Here is a 20,000-nt window from a genome sequence, read left to right as displayed (position 1 = left end):
GCACCGGTTAGTTCGCAATGGCCGTACCAAGTCAGCTAATCGGCTTCGGGCTGAGTGGCAGCAACTGACAAATGTGCCTTTATCCAGAAGGCTAGTCAACCAACGACTGGTTCAAGCAGGCTATCATGCCAGGCATCCCCTGAGAAAGCCACGTCTGACCAGACAACACCGCCAGCGCCGATTGCATTGGGCCATAGAGCACCGTCAATGGCAGCCAGGACACTGGAATCACGTGATCTTCAGTGACGAGTCTAGATTTCTGGTCTATCGTCAAGATGGCCGCGTCCGAGTGCGCAGACAAGTGCATGAAGCCTACATCAAAGATTGTATTATGCCAAGAGTCCAAGCTGGAGGTGGTGGGGTGACCGTTTGGGCTGCTTTTCATGCAGGGGGCAAAACTGACCTGGTTGTTCTGAATGGAAACCTGAACCAGTTCAAGTACAGGGCCATTCTGGAAGAAACATTGCTTCCATTTGCTCGTGCAGCCATTCGAGGAAACTTTGTCTTCCAAGATGACAATGCACGGCCTCATCATGCTCGCATGATCCAACACTTTCTTGCTGACCGTGGTGTAGAGCATATGGAGTGGCCTGCCATGTCCCCGGATATGAATCCGATAGAGAACTTGTGGGCAGAATTAACGCGTCAAATCGACCACTTGGACCAGCAGCCGACCTCTGTGCATGAATTGCAGCAGGCTATTGTCACTGCATGGCAAGCGATTCCTGTCCAAACCTTGGCAAATCTCGTGAACATCATGCCTCAACGTGTACGTGCTCTCCTGAATGCTCGTGGGGGTTACACGAAGTACTGAACTGTAATTTTACTGTCCGTAATCCCAGTCGTAATTTAACTTTTGTTTTTGTTAAAAGAATTTTTGGCTAATGTGCAAAATAAAGAGATACTTCTGGAAAACGTACAGAAGTTTAACACAGTACTGTCCATGAATTGAGTTCGATATCAGTTTACATCACTTTCAAGGATCAATTTATTTGTTTCGAAATGTCAAATGTGGTTTTGTTTCTTTTAAAGGTCACATTAACAAAATCTAGAATAATTTCAACATAATTCCAATGAACTTTTGGTTCTAAGACATCTTGAAAAGTAAGTTCACCCCCACAAAAAAATATTCCATATTAAATGCCAAGTCTGTGTATGTATATATATATATATATATATATATATATATATATATATATATATATATATATATATATATATTGATGCGGATCCCGGGTTCGTCGACGTACTAAGGGGGGTTTAGACCCTGCTCCCCCTCGAACTCCGGGTCCACGAGGCCGCCAACCACAACTACTAAACTCGTGGTCGACGGGTTGCTAGGCAACTCCAGCCGCCGAGCCCGCAGCTGCGCGTGGAAGGGTTAATGGTCACAACCCGAATACCTTCGGACACACGCAGCCGTGAGAACGGGGACTGAACCCCCCACGAGTCACGCTGATTCCTGATGCCCGAGCGGTTGTGCGTCGCGTGACTCGTGCCGTTTAGGATATCGAACCCGATCGAGCGGTTTTAATTCGGGGCGATGCTAGGTCAATATGGGAAAGGACAATGACGGCCAGGTTGGAAGTACCAAACAGGATTTATTCACAATATCTACAGAACATGGACAAAGCGAAGAATCTTAACGGCCTTACCTATGTTCCCAGACAAGGGCCCTCATTCGTTCAGGGAAGGGGGGAAGAGGGTTCGGGTTAGGGCGTGCTCATTCTGAGCAAAATATCATCGTTAACTGAACACACTGCTATTGTGGCCCATATGCCAGTATCATCTATGCACTGCACGTCTGCACCCACCCTGTTATGTCATATACATTGTCATTATCTGTAGCTTTATTGATTGACTGATTGTTAGGATATTCAACAACCACTTTTTTGTGCATCAAGGCTAAATTGCATCAATGTAGGTGAATATGAAAAAAATTCAAACTATATTCTGTGTGGGAAGTTTTGCATCGACCTATTAACCGGTTCTGGAGAAGATTATTTTACGTTTATACATTCAATCCAATATGGCCACCAGACCAAGTCACCGGTGACGTCGTAAATTTAATTCTTCACACATCGAGTTTCCGATCAGATATATCAAGTTTGATTTTTCGGAGAAGGATTTAGATTCAACGAATTACGGCTGGAATACCACTTCACTGATGACATCATAGGTATCACCCTATATAACCTTTAAAACAATATGGCTGCCATACCATGTGACCTATGACATCAGAGTTATCGATGAAATAATCTCCATGGGGAGTCCCTCCAAAGTTTAAAGTTTCGCATCGATCGGACAAGCAGTTGCAAGAAAAAAAATTAAGCAAAAACAAGTAGATGTGGACACGCACAAGCACACACACATTGCGATAGTCTTGCGAGACTAATTCTAGTATCATTTTCATTCTAGTATCATGCATCACTTTCTGGGGGCATAGCTGTGCCGCTGATGCAATACCCCCCATTACCAGTCAGCTGGTAATCATTCTGTCGACCTCGGAAGGATGACAAGCTGAATCAACCCACCTGGTGTTAATTCAATGGAACGATGGAGGCTTGAACTCGGGACCCTAAGATGTTAAGCCAACACCAGGCTTTTGTTTTATGTTTGCCGAATAAATTCATTCATTCAATCAATCAAGTGAGTGTAATCATACTGAATGAGATTGACTGGGAGCAGGCTGGTTAATGAGTGTGAGCCCACAAGGAAGGTGTGTGGACGACACTTGAGAAGCCACCAACTTGTGCCGCACAGAAAGCCGGAAGTCATGATTTCTTACGTTTCTCCAGGTATGGAAGTATTTTGTGAAGGCTTTAAGAGTTTCTCTTTTTGACGATGACAAGAGACAATGTTCTGTATTCTCCTGCACACACTTCAATAACTCCTGCATACGTTCTCAGATATTACATGTCCACCGCAAAAGTTAGCGATACTCTTTAATCTTCCCAAGAGAGCGCATCCAATGGGGAAAGTACAGAGCAAGGAACTGCCGCGTTTGGTGAACCCCTTGTGCTGCAGTGCTCAAAGCCCGTGTGGGTGTTAGCGATATATTAGCACAGCCTGCTGGTTTGAGTGGCTTCCCACAGTGTGCCGAAGTATACGTCCTATTGATCTTGGCCATCATTATATTTGAGCTTCTAACGAAGCAAGCTCGCGATGGTGTGAGCGGTGGACTCGCATTCCACGAGGAGCATGTCATATCTGAAGAGTGGTATGTTGTGAAGGTAGTCCGCTTGTTAAAAGGAAGTTTGTGTTGATTCGCGAGCTGGGAACTTGTTTGTCTTCCCAATGTAAATTTGCACAAATTGTCTTGCTGTATATGTCACCTTTTGGGGTAAGTTGTCTCGTTTTTGGATCTAAAACTTTGTGAGAATAGACAAGAAAACTCGTATGAAAATGACATTTGGTCCATCGCAAGAGTTTCGTGTCACATGTCTAAACATCTCATCTCCTGAAGAAATGGTTTTCTCCTGTAGTTTTGTTTTATGTCTGCGTTTTTGCGCACCAAGTGGCGTGCACCCTACAATTTGAACAGGACACTACATTTCTGTTTCGATTTCTGTAATTGTGAGTCAAAGTATGTGGAACACTTTTGACAACTGTAATATTTCATTAAGAAGATGGAGACTGTGATTAAAATGAGTTTTGTCGTTTGAGTTTTGCCTCGATGAAAAATAAATCTGTTTTCCTTCGTTCTTAATCTCATGAATTACGATTTTGAAGGTGTCATGAAGCCTTCCTCGGCTTTGTTTTAATGTTTTCTGTCGCATTTTGCGTGTAGAGCTGTAGGGTCATGGAGGTCACTATACTCTGTTACAGAGCGTCGGTGCTGCCGAAGCAGTTTTTTGGCAAGGGTTATATTGGGTGGTTTGCCATTGCCTTTTCCCAGCAGTCGTTAGGACAGGAATTTGGAACTTGTTCATGGTGTCGGCGAGAGCTTGCCTACTCTTCACAAAGAACACTGGGATCTTTAATATCTACCAACTAACTCCGGCAGATGGGGTGCCCAGTTTAACACGCAAACGAGGGATGGCACACACATTGATGAATCGATCATCTGTGAAACACCGAGATGACCGTTTATGGCTGGGTCAGGATTTGGAACCCAGGCTTGACAGACAGCTATGAGGTGAATGTGCTCATCTCAAGACCATCCCGTCAGTCCCATAAGGGGATTAGTATACAAAAAAAAACTCAGCAGACTATGGGACTTGAACCTAGGATCCCATTATCGGATGGGAATGCTAAATTGCCCAATCCAAATAGAATGCAAATTTCTCACTTCTCTCGCCAAGATTCAATAAATCATTCAGACGGCATTGTGGCTCCTTCTCATCCTCCTCTTCATCTTCTTTCTCCTTCTCGTCCTCATTCTCCTTCTCGTCCTCATTCTCCTTCTCATCCCCCTCTTTCTCCATTCTCCTCCTCCTCCTCAACATCCTGCTTCTCCTCATCCTCTCAAACATCTGGGAGGCGTTGCATTTACCAATGAGGAGACGTCAAAGCACATGTCCTAAAATGGCTGCATAACCGTCCCAAAGACTTCATGATTGCACACTGAAGGTGGATGGATGATGTGTTTTCACCCCAGTCTGTTTGTCTGTCCATCTGCCTGTGAACAGGACATCTTGAAATGTTATGGATGGATTCGGATGAAATTTGGTGATGAGGTTGGGTATATGACAAGGAAGAAATGATTTGATTTTGCTGAAAGTCTGAATATGGATGCTATAATTTTTTGTCATTCTTCACTGTTGAATGATGGGACTAAAATCGATATATAGCAGGTTATCTCAAAAAGTTATGGACGGATTCGTATGAAACTTGTTGGACAGGTTGGGAGTGTGATATGAATGAATCGATTCGAAGATCCAGATACGAGAATGTTTACGGCATAGCCCATAAGGCAATGCCATCTGGAACAGTCTTTCTTCTGTCTGTATGCATGTATGTATGCCCCTCACAAACGTCCACCAATCAGAGCTGAGGATCTGGTCACATGACAGTGGGACAGCAGATCCTCCACTTAGGATATCCAAGCCCGGCTACACAGTTGTTAAGACTCCTATCGGTCTTGCCTATTTTTAAAAGTGATTCTTCACCATTGAGAGATGGGGCCAAAAACTATATTTAGCATGATATTTCAAAAAGTTGTGGATGAGTTGTGGCAAATCTTGGTGGATGAGTTGGTTAAGTGACAAGAACAAGCCAATTAAATTTTGGTTCGGGTCCGAATCCCAATCCGGCCTATCAGTGGGATCCAAAACGTAAACTGTTCAGCCTGGTGGAGGTATGCGCGCTACCGAGTACCGTTCTGGTTCACAGATGGCTTAATTGGGTTCACTAATCAATGGGACAAGTGTGTATGTGTAGCAGGGGAATCCCACGAAAAATAGTTTAACAGCCCTGTGTTTTTTTTATCTAGTTCAATAAAAAGTCTACCTTAATGTCCGATACATCTTGAACGACCTTTGTTGATGACAATAATATTTATAAAATTGCAAAATTATAGTGTTCACTCAAGTTGATAATAATCGTTGAATTTGTGTTGAGGTTGGCCCTGTATGTTTTTTTTTAATTTTTTGTTTTTTTAATGTTGGAGGCTCCAAGCACGGACTATGTAGCCCTCATCGAGGCCAGGCCTTAAATAGAAGAGAAGAAAAGTTTATGATAAAAAGTGTGTGATGTTTGTTTGTGAGAAAGAGAGATTGAAGCAAGCCCGGTAGCGATAGTTTGAGTGAGACAGAAAGTAAAACCAGCAATCATGACATGGAGTGTAAGATGGTTCCGGGCACAACTTTAACGCTCCTAAGTCAGGGTAGTACTACCCTGGGCGGTTGCTGTCTACAATCTACTACCTAAAAACCTGGGATCCCAGGTACTGGGATCCCAGTTTGCACTGGAGTTCGTTAACCTGGATACTATACTATACTATCCAAAAACCTCAACCCTAATTCCATCAGATGCAGTATACTTGTTTTAATTCCTATTTGCATTTACAAAGTGGCACGTCCAAACCAACAGCAAATACTATATACACAATTATTTAAAAGAGGAAAGTTTCCCACCTCATGGTGGTCGGCCATTGTTGGTACAACCTTTGGGGCATAGTGGGCAGACATTAATAGTATGCCCTTTGGAGCGCAGTGGGTGGACGTTATTGGTACAACCTTTGGGGGAAAGTGGGCAGACATTAGTATGCCCTTTGGAGCACAGTGGGTGGACGTTATTGGTACGCCCTTTGGGACATGGTGGATGGACGCTATTGCTGTGCCCTCCGGGACATGGTGGTCAGATATTATTGGTACGCCCAGTGGCGTGGGGAGGGAGGGGGGGGGCAGAGGGGGCGACTGCACCAGGCGCAAAGTGGATGGGGTGCAAAATTACACCCTCCAAAAAATGTTTTAATGCTCCATTTGTTTGTATTGTATATCTTACTATAATTCACCAAATGTCCGTCTGTCCGTTCGAAGGTACCGCAAAAACGGCTGAACCGATCGCAACGATATTTTGGGTGGTTATTCCTGGGACCCCTGGGAGTAAAATAGGCTATATTGTTTTTCCATTATTTTTTTTCCAAGTTTTCCAGTTTTCCAAACACGATGGAATAATATTTACCGATATGAACAGTGATGTGGCTTTTGTTGAAATTCTACATACCAGGAGAGAGTAGATCGACTCCTGACGAACTCTTCCTATATAAACGTGCCGCTCTGAAGTAACACGTCAGCGTGTGCAAAGCGACTGAGAAACAGGTGTAGTGGCCGCTTCCGTGTTACAGATTCGGCGTGCACTCTTAACACATAAACGTGCGACTGAAAAAGACGTGTAGCGGCCACTTCCGTTTTGCAGAATTCAATCTTTTTTCAAAATGGGCGCCATGTACTGTTTAGATTTTGATGATTTGCATGTGATGTGATTCAACGGATGTTTATAGGAATCGTTTAAAATTCTTCAATTTTCAAATTCAAAAAAGCCTTCAATTTCTGATATTTTGTCTTTTCATTTGGGCCTCCCAATTGAAGCCCCGCCCGTAGGGCGAGTACCGTTGCTAGTAAATTATAATACAAAGAACTCGAGACCATGAGAAGCAACTTTCAGAACCACGTTTTAGTTTAAACTCCATGCTACGTGTCAATGTGTCAGATCAATGTTTACAAACTCCTTTCCATCCGGATTCACTTTTTTCCTATTTCTATCACCTCGCACAGTAAAAAAAAAAAAATCCATGTTCTGGTGTTTGCTGCGTAGATCTCTAGTTTGCTGATCTCGTTCATTTCTGTCCTTAGACCCATAATCCACATGAAATACCATTTGCCACCGAATTCACTGATGCCTAATTAAAGAAACCTTAGAGGGCACACCACTTCAACTAAAAATGGCAACTGTTTTTTAACTGTATAGATGTCACGAAATAGCTGGGCTTCTGTAGAATTTGCATTATTATATAATACCTGCCCATCTATTGCTTCTCACATCCCCTTCCCCATTTATCAACTTATGAGGTGCTTTTTAAAGCATTTTTCTAAATACATGATCGAACAAACTGTTGGGTGAACATTATTAAAAAGAATAACAAAAAAAACACGTTTTTTTCACTGGGTTTGACCCTGGATTTGCGCATGAGTTCACATGAACCTGAATAAAATCTATGTACTATAGGAAAACCTTAATTCTAATTCCATAAGGCTGCAGTCTATTTATTTAAATGCCTATTGGCATTTGCCAAGAGGTACATTTCTACTATCAATTAAATCGACTCCTTGTGTCTGTCCAACCTTTATTTTGCCTCCAATTTATTATCACATCCACCACCAAAGGTGGACAGAGGTTATGTTTTTAACCCAGTTTGTCTGTCTGTGAGTAGAATATCTCAAAAGGTTATGGATAGATTCGAACGAAATTTGGTAGACAACTTGGTTGTGTGGCAAGAACGAATTGATTAGATTTTGGTGAAGATCCAGATCTGGATACTATAAAAAAAAAATTTTTAAAAAGTGATTGTTCCACCATTGAGAGGTAGTGCCATAAAAACTATATGTAGCATGATGTCTAATAAAGTTGTGGACAGATTATGACAAAACTTGGTGGTGTAGCGGCTACCGCTGGGTTTACACAATCGCCTTGCACCTACCAAGGACGCGGAGCGATCACCATGCCGGGCTCGTCCAGGACGCCCGGGCAGGCCCGCTCTCGACTTGCCAGGCCACGCCCGGGCATGCCCGGGCATGCCCGCCCTCGACTTGCCAGGCCGCGTCCAGGACGCCTGGCCACGCCCCTCTCGCCTTTCCCGGGCAAACGCTCCGGGATAATGTGTATATATATTGCTGCCCGATAAACGGGCTTTTCAGAGTACCCGAGTTGTTTTGTTTCAATAAAGAAACTCGGACGAATTCCAGCTTTTTGTCGCGTCCATTCTTCCGATTACGTGGGAGCACAGCTCCTACAGTGGATGAGTTTGGTTGACAAGAATAAGCCGTTTTCATTTTGGTTCAAGCCCGGCCTATCAGTGGGATGCAAAACGTAAACTGGTCAGCTTGGCAGAGGTATGCACTCTATCGAGTGCCGTTCTAGTTCCTATTGCATTGCCCCATAGGCTGACACCAGAGCTTGAAGCCTAAGGCCTATACATACCGTCGCCTTCAGATGGCTCATGAAACCTGTCGGCTCCAACTTTTTAATACTTTATGATCCTTTTAACAGTCGCTAATGTTGTTTTACACTGAACGGAAAACTTGTAGAGAGGGCATGGTGATTGTGAATGTGACACTTCCGAAGAGGCTTACCATAGCACCAAAATGGCAGATGATTGATTTTTTTTTCAGGTTGCAATTGTGCGTGGCGTCAGGCCAGTTATCCAAGCAATGGGTATTGAGTATACATACATACATACACATACATACATACATACATGCACACACACTTCCTCCATTATATATATATATATCGGGACCTCGACTGAGGACCCGGTCAGTGCGGCACACTTGTGACCAGGTGTGTTTTGAACTTATATATATATATATATATATATTACAAGGACATTAGTGGACTATAGACAAACATATGCTGTATGTGATTAGGTTTTTGGAGCGATTCAGATCTGAGCATGAACAGTTCAACTTGTATCAGTTAAAATCCCATAAATTGTGCCGAGTTTATTGGATTTCCTTATGTCGCATTTGTAAAAAGAAAAAGAAAAGAAAGTACATTGACATCTCGTAATGTCCTCATTTGTGGAACTGGATGTTGATGTCTTACATTGTCACCATGTTGTACTTGTATGAACAAACTCTTCCATGGGATGTGTGCATTATAGGAGGAAAGGAAATAAGCCTCAGAGGACATAATGGCCGATTACCCACCTCCCTGGATATTGATGTAAGGAACATCTGAACCGTTTTATGGGGATGTAGAGAATGCAGACAAGTGGTATGGAACAGGTGGTCGGGTAGAAGAAAAGAAAAAAAAATGCATAAAGTCAACGAGAGTTCAAATGCTTGTGCATTGTTAACAAAAAGATGCAAGCTAGCAATGAATCGCAATATGGAACTAGAACAGCACTCGGTAGAATGCATACCTCCGCGAAGCTGAACAATTTGTTTTGTATCCCAATAATAGGCCGGATCTGGATTCGGACCTGAACCAAAATCTAATCGGCTTGTTCTTTTGTTACCTGACCAACTCATTCACCTAGTTTAGTCATAAGTCATCCATAACTTTTTTAAATGTGTTATATATCGCTTTTTGCCCGATCTCTCAATGGTGAAGAATCACTTAAAAATTAAATAATTATCGTATCCGAATCCATATTCAGATCTTCACCAAAATCGAATCGTCCTTATCAGACACACAACCTCTCCACCAAGTTTCGTCCAAATCCAACCATATTTTTTTGAGATATCCTGCTATATATCGTTTTTGTCCCTATCTCCCAATGGTGAAAAATCACTTTAAAAATTCTGGTAGCCGGATCAGAATTTGGATGTTCACAAAAATCGAATCATTTCGTCCTTGTCACATATACTATCTCTCTGCCAAATTTCGTCCGAATCTGTCCACAACTTTTTAATATATGTTGTTCACAAGCAAACAGACAAGGGTGAAAACATAACCTCCATCTACCTTTGGTGGTGAAGGTAATAATTGGAAGCAGGAGGATTGGACAGACACAAGGAATTTATTTAACCGACGGTAGAAATGGTGAACAAAGTAAAGGAGGCTTGTGGAAAGATTAGACCGAGATGGTTGTGAAAAATGTGTTTACACGTTCTCTACAACCGTAAGAAATGCCTTTTCTGAGAGTGAAGGGTACAAATCCACATGAGAGGCCTCCGACTGTCAGAATGGACCAATCAGCAGAGTACACAAAAGAGATCACGTCATTCGTATTTACATTTTAATTTTGGGTGAGGCTTGCATTGGGATTGATCATGAAATTGCATTGGACATCGTGTCGGTAGTTGTAAAATAATTGTATACCAGGGAGTATCTGTAATTTTAGTCATTCCTGCAGATTCCATTTTCTTGGAGATAAAGTAATCTGTAATTAAACATGGGGGCAATACCCCTGGTGCTCACCTGGCAGAATAAACAGTATACTGCACCAACTAAGGGTATTTAAACCAATTTCAATGGTTGCTCAAAGACAGGGCAACATGTAGAATCATACTAACACAATCATAAGACTTGCAGGCATGATGGGCCAAATAGACAGTGTTATCCACACACACGATGAGCTGGTACTTTGTTAAAGCAGCTATGCACATCCTTCCTTTAGCACTTGATCCACACTGCGGTGAGGTCATTTCTGTACGACCATCGCAACATCGATTTGATGAAACCTCTCAGCCAGTATTTGAAGGTGTCATCATCAATTTTCATTTTTGCAGTATTACCACGTTTTTGTACTTAAATGCCAGTTTGTTGCTTTACCAACCCGTTCCCAAGGTTTGTCCAGTGTGTCACTGTGATTTTCGGTTGATTCCGTGACTGATGAAAATCCACAAATGTCTTGAGAAAGTTCTCTAATGTTTTTCTCCATTTCATGCAATCCCACAGAAAAACACGAGAGCGCCACAGGCTGCTGGGAAGATCCACACTGATTTCGAAAAAGGTTTCATCATGGCAGAGGTGATGAAGTTTGCAGACTTCAAGGAAGAAGGGACCGAGGCAGCGGTTAAGGTGATAGAGGAGCTTGGTTCTTACCACATTTCACTGTTTTCTCCACCCTCTCACCAACTCTACCCTCTACCACTCCAAAAAGGAGAGGGGCCTGGTTGTCCTCGTCTTCTCCCTCTCCTAAGTTGATGAGGTGTAAAAATGTGGTTCTCACCACATTTCAAAGTTTCCTTCACCTTCAACCTCACCCGGTCCACACCTCACCCGGTCCACACCTCAACCTGTCCACACCTCAACCTGTCCACACCTCAACCTGTCCACACCTCAACCTGTCCACACCTCAACCTGTCCACACCTCAACCTGTCCACACCTCACCCTGTCCACACCTCACCCGATCTTTCTTCCATTTCTATTTTGATCTTCCCTCCGGTAACGATACTGTTTTGAACGCGACCTCTGCATCCTGCGGCCCTGTCCAGCCGCTGCCAACACCCATTAATTAGATTGCTTCTTCCCACAGAGCTCCGGAAAGTATCGGCAGCAGGGACGGAATTACGTGGTTGAAGATGGAGACATAATTTTCTTCAAATTCAACACGCCAAGCCAGCCCAAGAAGAAATGATGATTGGTGCAACCGACATCCCTCTCGCCTCACCTGGCTCGGCTTGTGCTGCGATATATATTTTCCCACCCTGGACATAGCGCTCCCTTCCTCCCCCACTCCCACACTGTCATGAATGCTTTTACCAATTAAATATAGTTGTGGGTACGGCTGGAAATGAGTGGTTCGTTAATAAAATGTCTATGTAAGCTGAATAAAGTGTGTCTGGGTAAAATCTGTCGGTCTCTTGCTGTTGATTGGAGCCAATGATGTAAAGCTCCACACTGGGTGGTAACCTTACCTTGTTATGGGTTCAGTGTGCAGACATGGAAGGAAAGTTCACACTAACTCGTTATCCTCGACATTGTGTTTTTATCCTTCCCATTTGTATCGCCCTCTGCTCCCTGCTTTCTCTCAGTACAAAGAGCGAGTTGTCTTAGGATGAACCATGAACCCCAAAGCTGGTCTTTGTACGATCGTCCCTTCCACACCCTTCAACCTGGTCTGCATGTTCTGCAACCGGCCACCCTAGTCGAACTTGATTGTCCATCCTTGAAGTTGCCAACATGAACCTTCGTCATTTTAACACGAGGTTCGATTCCTGGAGTTTTCATGGACAATGGGCCAAATGTTCGAGATATAGGGGCAAAAATATTGGTTCTTATGTAAATAGATTTGTTGATACAAGTGATGATGATAAAATTACCTAAAATCCGCAGTAACGCCAATGTTTTAGATGTGCCTTTTCCCTTCCCTTCCTGATCCGCTCCAAGTCTCCATTCTTCTCCCCACTACCCAAACAACCAACGTCACCTCTCAACATTTGCTATACTTTCCCTTTCATTGAGACTATCAACTTAATTAAGATGGATGCATTGGGATGAAAAATTGAGAACCGTTCTCCCTTTCATGTGCTTAATGTGTCGAGTGCACTTTTTGGATTGCATCTTCCCTGAAAATAGTTGGTGACTAGTGGATAACAGTTAATCAACAGTAAGGTAAAGATTCGTTTGATGGTTAAAAGTACAAAGCCATCAAAACGATTTTCCACTCAATGGCGTTGGGCTAAGAGTCTTATCTGTAAATGATGTTTGTGCGAGTTGGGTGGAGGGTGGATTATACAAATCCTAGAAATAGACAGGATATGAGGAGAGGAAATAAAGATGTTAAGGTAGGAACAGGGGTCATAGACCGAGTAAAGAAAATGAGAGGACAGTATTAAAGCAGGCATCTTTCAATCAGAGTAACGTATATAATGCTCTTTGGAAAGGTGGTGGCAGTAGAGGGGGTAGATGATTTTTACATTTGAATTAGTGGATTTACATTGGAATTACATAGGTACCTGGATGCATTCAAAATGGAGGTGTGTGTGGGATATTTGGTAGGGCTTGTAGGTATCCTGTATGTGGAGGGGTGATTTCTGTAGTTGATGCGCAGTGCAGGCATGATGGGCCAAATGGCCTCATTCTGCATCAAATTTCCTTGTGTGCAGTGCCATCAGAAAGTATTCACACCCCTTGACGTTTTCACATTTTGTTGGTTATAGCCTGAATTTCAAATGGATTAATTTGAGATTTTTTTTTGTCACGGATCTACACATAATACCCCATAGCATCAAAGTAGAATTTTGTTGTTAGAAATAGTTACAAAATAATTGAAAATGAAATACAGAAATATCTAATTTACATAAATATTCAACCCACTTCTTATTAGCGCCCTTAGCAGCGATTACAGCTTCGAGTCATCTTGGGTATGTCTGCATCAGCTTTGCATATCTTTGGCTGAGCCACTCAAGGACTGTCACATTCTTGTTCTGAAGCAGAAAATTAGGAGAGATTTGGGTTGGGTTAACGAGGGTAGAAAAAAATCATGGCTTTCGATAGGGGACGATCTGAGATGGCAGTGAACAGCTGTCTTGAAGACCTGGAGGGAAGAGAGAAATTGAAGAGGATGTGGCAGTTGATTCCACAGGTGGGAAGGAAAAAAACGAGTGGAGGTGCGCAGTGATCCTAAATGTAGGTCGTTTTACCAGAAGGGTTGATGATGGACCGTGTGGGCACTGCAGAAAGCTAGGGGGTGATGGGACAAAGCACAGATGGCAGAGGGTGCAAGACCAGAAAGGAGGTGGTGGAAGACAATCGACAATGGCGGTGATAGGCCATGGCGATTAAAATTAAAATTTTGCATTCATAACTTGGAGATTTCCCCACGGAGTACCCAGGCTCGACTGTAGAAGCCTTCATATCAATCCTGCAGGTTGATTCATTGTGAGGGGGGAAATAAAATAGCACAACATTTTTCACAGGCGAGGCCTTCTCAAGGCACCACAGGTGAGGGGGGGGGGGGGGGGCGAGTTTGAATGCAGAAATTAAATACAGCTTGAGGCATCGCATGTCGCACCACAGGCACGTGGGGAGAAAGTTTGAAGAAGAGGAAGAATTATCAGAAGCAGATCGTTTCGCCATAATGTTTTTCGAGTTTGTGGAAATTAAATAAAGGCACGAACACTGGCGTTTCGAAGCATTGCGAAGTATACAGGAATACAGCGATTTGTAGGTAGGAAGATCAGCTATATTACCATTCGTACACATGAAGCACTATTGTACAGAAACCGACCTGTTCTGAGGCAAGGCATACTTGAGTTGAGCGGACAAAATGGTGAAATTGAGACCACAAGCTGAGCGACTTGAAGAATGTAGGCTGACCAAGGGTAAGCCTGCTAGCGCAAATTATCTTCAAAAACACCGAGTTTTCATTGATGCAATTATTAATTAATTCCTTGGAGGGCAAGAAGTATGCATGCAAAGTTTGGGGCCGCTAGGTTTCATGGTTTTGGAGTTATGGTATATACAGTCACGTGAAAAAGTAAGTACACTCCATGTAAAGTTTTGACTTTTTCAACATATTTCACCATACAGCTATTTGATCTTCATTTCAGCAATATTGATAGATAAAGGTGATATAATATAACAAATATCATGAAATATTTACATTTTGTAGTCCATTGTATAATTTAAATAAACATAAATGCTAATTTCACATGTGGAAAAAGTAAGTACACCCCCACAGCCCACATTTATCACTACTTCAAATACCTAAAATTAGAATCAGGTGCACCAGCTCAAGTGCAAATGATTAGAACATCGTCAGAGATGATCTTGGAGGAACCTGTCTTATTTAAACCTCAGACATTTAATTTGGTTTGCTATTTGTTGTTGAAGTGTGCGGCGTCACCATGCCTAGATCAAAAGAGCTCTCTGAGGCCTTCAGAAAGAAGGTTATAGATGCCTATGAGTCTGGGAAGGGATTTAAAAAGATCTCCAAACAATTTGAAATCAATCATTCGACTGTCCGGAAGATCATCTACAAGTGGAGAAGATTCCAAACAACTGACAACTTGTTCAGGCCAGGCCGCCCCAGCATGTTCAGCCCGAGAGCAGACCGCAAGATGCTGAAAGAAGTCTCTAAGAACCCCAGAATGTCATCATGGGACCTGCAGTTAGCTCTTGCCACCGTTGATGTCAAAGTGCACGAGTCTACCATTAGAAAGAGGCTGCACAAATTTGATCTACATGGGAGGTGTGCCAGGCGGAAACCTTTGCTTAACTCCAAGGCGTTCAATCCAATGATGACGGTATTCGTTATACACGAGGGAAAAGGAGGGTGACAAACTTACCTGGACGGCTTCCACCCGATGTCTTCACACCTGTATAAATTGACTCAAACAACACGGAATTAAAATGTGCAAAAATAAACAGGTTTATTAAAGAAAATGCCGATAACAAATAAAACACGGCAAATTAAAACTAAATTCCTAAATGGAGCGCTCACAGACAAACCCGAATACAGACAAGGGACAAAAGAACTGAAAATAAATACGTGTAATTTTAGTGGGCACTTAGCTCAACTCGGCTGGTCTCTCGCCAGGAATCGTCCAAAGCCCCGAGCGCGCAATCCTGATGTGGCTCCTGCCTTGGCGGGAAGAAGGCCTCAGTATGCCCTCGTGCATGAGGCCACGCTCGTTGGCGCGAAGTAGGCCTTCCACATGAAGCGAATGGGCAGACGTGCAGCTTGCTCTTCCAGCCGCGCCTGTCCTCACGAACTCTGCACGGAAAAACCCAGTTCCTGGCCCATGGCTCTTCCTCCACACGACCACCAGCAAGATGTCCTAACATGGCCGTTCGCGATGAGATCCACAACGAGAGAAGAACCAGAAGGGCGTCGATGCGGAGAGGGATAAAAATGTGATGCTGAGAGAGAGACCAAAATGCGATCGTTCACCAACAAAGTTCAAAATGAGCAGGCGCAAGAGAAGACGTCGGCACACGACCATCCACCACCAGACCCAAAACAGAGGACAAATGTCCGCCACTCCAACTATTTTGTACCCGTGGCTCTGACGTCATCTCGCCACATCTCCGGCTCTGCTCCTATCAGCGAGTTCCGTCTTACCCGTGCTTTTGCCAATCAAATGCTCCGCCCAATCACTGCTCTTTGGGCGTGTCTCCACGGAGCTGCCTGTCTTGTGCGCTTACCAAGTCGGAGTTATCCACGACAATGCTTCATGCCTGGCTTCCGGTAGGTTTTTAATTAGTGTGTTTAAATGCGTGATTTTGGCTAGGTGTCTAGTGTGGTGTCATAAGGAACAAAGGAATAAATTACAGAGGCAATCACACACAGGGGATTAATTTACCCATAATCCCACGCCAATTAACAAGCCCCATCCCTCTCATGGGGATAAAGATACACTTACACGATACACGGTCTACCGGATCCCTACTTATAACATGGGGTTTCTTCTTCTTCACGATAGTCGAAGCACACTACCTATACAATCTACCTGGACTAATTATCACTACCCCCCACAAACATAACAATATATGTATATTGTATATGTATATATATAATAGGCGTAGGTGATTCTGTCCGTCTGTCCGGGGTTAACCCCCGCTCTTGCAGGGAAAATGGCCTTAAAATGCATGTTGTTTGTTGTCGTTGTCCGGGGGTGTGGCTTACTCCGTTTAGAGAGTAGCTCCACCCATAGCTCCACCCATTCTTGGAGAGGCTTCATGTAAACAAATATCCACCATTTTATTACCTTGAATGGCTTTGAGGCCTGTTTAGTTAGGCCCATGCTGTCTTTCTCTCTCACACAGGTTTATTTCAATTCTAATTCGATATATCATTTCATTTTTAACAGTCGCTAACATAGTGTTAGACTCGGTTGAAAAAAAACGGGAAGAGAATCCTATGAAAGTTTCCGTTTATAGAACGAAATGATTTCTCAAAGGCCTGTAAACTAAAGCCCATTCATTGAGTCACCCTCACGATTTTATCTCGAATTCACCATCTGATTTAATTTTTATCGATGGTTTTAGACTCGTGGTCAGAAATAATTGAGAACATTCATGCACACACAGGAAATTGCCGAGATATATTTATAAAAATCACGCCATGATGATACACGAAAATACAGCGCCTAAAATAACAGTCAGGGAAAATGTCGACATATATTAAAAATTCGCTTTTTCTTTTCCGTTAAGATCTATTACTTTTACGTTTTATGACAGTCGGCACAAAAACGACATATATATCTTCGTTCTTTCTTATTTCATTCAACATTATTATCCGGAGGTAAAATATGTTTCAGGAAATTACCGAGAGATATTTCTTCGTTTTTTTTATATTAGTTATGTGCGCATACACTTTAAATAGGTTTATTTGAAATCTTTAATTTTCACAATGTAATTTACTTGCCATTTGTCATTTGATGATTACGAGACACTTCCTCTTGAGGATCGTGACAATTCATGCGTTGCGTGGAAACTTCCATTTCCAAAATGAATGCGACGGTCGATGAAGAACGCAGACAAACAGGATGTAGCAAGAAAACGAATGAGACGGGCGAACGAGTCCGTCGACGAACGTCAATGCAGACTTGAACAGGATGTAGCAAGAACCGCACAGAGACCGCACGAGACGGGAAAACCCCACAGGATGCTGCTGCAACAACGATGAGGAGGGTTGGAGAGGAGCGAGGTGCTAGGGGTTGGAGAGTGAGGAGCGAGGGGTTGGAGAGCGAAGAGCGAGGGGTTGGAGAGCGAGGAGCGAGGGGTTGGAGAGCGAGGGGTTGGAGAGCGAGGGGTTGGAGAGCGAGGAGCTAGGGGTTGGAGAGCGAGGAGCTAGGGGTTGGAGAGTGAGGAGCAAGGAGTTGGAGAGTGAGGGCCGATTGGAGCGAGAGTGAGGGCCGATTTGAGAGGAGTGTGAGGAGGTATTGGAGAGGAGTGTGAGGAGGTATTGGAGAGGAGTGTGAGGAGGTATTGGAGAGGAGTGTGAGGAGGTATTGGAGAGGAGTGTGAGGAGGTATTGGAGAGGAGTGTGAGGGGTTGGAGAGGAGTGTGAGGGGTTGGAGAGGAGTGCGAGGGGTTGGAGAGGAGTGTGAGGGGTTGGCGAGGAGTTGGCGAGGAGTGTGAGGAGTTGGCGAGGAGTGTGAGGGGTTGTAGAGGAGTGCGAGGGGTTGTAGAGGAGTGCGAGGAGGTATTGGAGAGGAGTGTGAGGAGGTATTGGAGAGGAGTGTGAGGAGGTATTGGAGAGGAGTGTGAGGTATTGGAGAGGAGTGTGAGGAGGTATTGGGGAGGAGTGTGAGGAGGTATTGGAGAGGAGTGTGAGGAGGTATTGGAGAGGAGTGTGAGGAGGTGTTGCAGAGGAGCAAGGGGTTGGAGAGTGAGGAGCAATTGGAGAGGCGAGTGGGGAGCGATTGGAGAGGAGAGTGAGGGATTGGAGAGGAGTGTGAGGGATTTGAGAGGAGTGTGAGGGATTTGAGAGGAGTGTGAGGGATTGGAGAGGAGTGTGAGGGATTGGAGAGGAGTGTGAGGGATTGGAGAGGAGTGTGAGGAGTCTGAGGGGTTGGAGAGGAGTGTGAGGGGTTGGAGAGGAGTGTGAGGGATTGGAGAGGAGTGTGAGGGATTGGAGAGGAGAGTGAGGGGTTGGAGAGGAGGTGATGGAGAGGAGCGAGGGGTTGGAGAGGAGCGAGGGGTTGGAGAGTGAGGAGCGATTGGAGTGGCGAGTGAGGAGCGATTGGAGAGGAGAGTGAGGAGCGATTGGAGAGGAGAGTGAGGTGCAATTGGAGAGGCAAGTGAGGCACGATTGGAGGGGAGTATGAGGAATTGAAGAGTGTGAGGGATTTGAGAGGAGTGTGAGGAGGTATTGGAGAGGAGTGTGAGGAGGAATTGGAGAGGAGTGTGAGGAGGTATTGGAGAGGAGTGTGAGGAGAAATTGGAGAGGAGTGTGAGGAGGTATTGGAGAGTGTGAGGAGGAGTGGCATTGGAGAGGCATGAGGGTGGAGAGGAGTGAGGGGTCACATATTATGTGAAATAAATAAATTGTGTTCATTACACCATTTTAACCATTTTGTAAAATTTAATGTGCAGCATCTAAATCAAGATGTCCAAATGTCACACACGTCCATACCCATGGGATTCCCACGGGTGACCCCACTAGTATATATGTACGAGCCGAAAGCAGCCGGCGTTGCCCGGGTTCTTTTTGAATGAATTTACTACTATAATTCAGCTTGTACTCGCGGCCGTAGCAGATTGACTACTATAATTCAGCTCAGCTTTTAATTGTGAAATGCGCCCAGCCCGGCCGAGGCGGCCTCGACCGGCCTCGCCACCTACCCTATAACCTTCCCGGGGCCCGTCCCGACATTTTTAGTTCTTTTTGAATGAATTTACTACTATAATTCAGTTTTTACCCACGGCCGTAGAAGATTGACGACAATAATTCAGCTCAGCTTTTAATTGTGAAATGGGCCCAGCCCGGCCGAGGCGGCCTCGACTGGCCTCGCCACCTAGCCTATAGCCTTCCTGGGGCCGGTCCCAACATTTTTTGTTTTCGAGGTTTCCTCCTATCTTTCACCGTTCAGGAGATTAGCGCGTGCAGACAAACAAACAAACAAATAAACAAAAACTTTCTTTTATATATATACAGTCACGTGAAAAAGTAAGTACACCCCATGTAAAGTTTTGACCTTTTCAACATATTTCAACATACAGCTATTTGATCTTCATTTCAACAATATTGATAGATAAAGGTGATATAATATAACAAATATCATGAAACATTTACATTTTGTAGTCCATTGTATAATTTAAATAAACATAAATGCAAATTTCACATGTGGAAAAAGTAAGTACATCCTTGGCTCTAATAGGTGGTATTGCCCCCTTTGGCAGAAACAACCTCAAGTAGGCGTTTCTTTTAACTGTC

The 20,000-nt window shown here is 43.8% G+C and overlaps 1 protein-coding gene across 1 annotated transcript in view; it reads left to right on the top strand.

Moving 5' to 3' along the window:
* The window catches only part of OLA1 (Obg like ATPase 1), a 143,305-nt gene extending 131,339 nt beyond the window's left edge, over positions 1–11,966 (top strand). Inside the window, exons 10-11 of the mRNA XM_068122652.2 lie at positions 11,068–11,190; positions 11,649–11,966. Coding sequence (XP_067978753.1) covers positions 11,068–11,190; positions 11,649–11,750 — 225 coding nt within the window. The 3' untranslated portion in view covers positions 11,751–11,966. The remainder of the gene's footprint in view (positions 1–11,067; positions 11,191–11,648) is intronic.
* The last annotated feature ends 8,034 nt before the right edge of the window (positions 11,967–20,000 follow it).

This window comes from Myxine glutinosa, chromosome 7, assembly GCF_964187855.1.
Source record: "Myxine glutinosa chromosome 7, kmMyxGlut1.1, whole genome shotgun sequence".
Taxonomy (NCBI): domain Eukaryota; kingdom Metazoa; phylum Chordata; class Myxini; order Myxiniformes; family Myxinidae; genus Myxine; species Myxine glutinosa.
The sequence above is the reverse complement of the archived record's forward strand: the minus strand, read 5'-3'. Positions and strand labels throughout refer to the sequence as shown.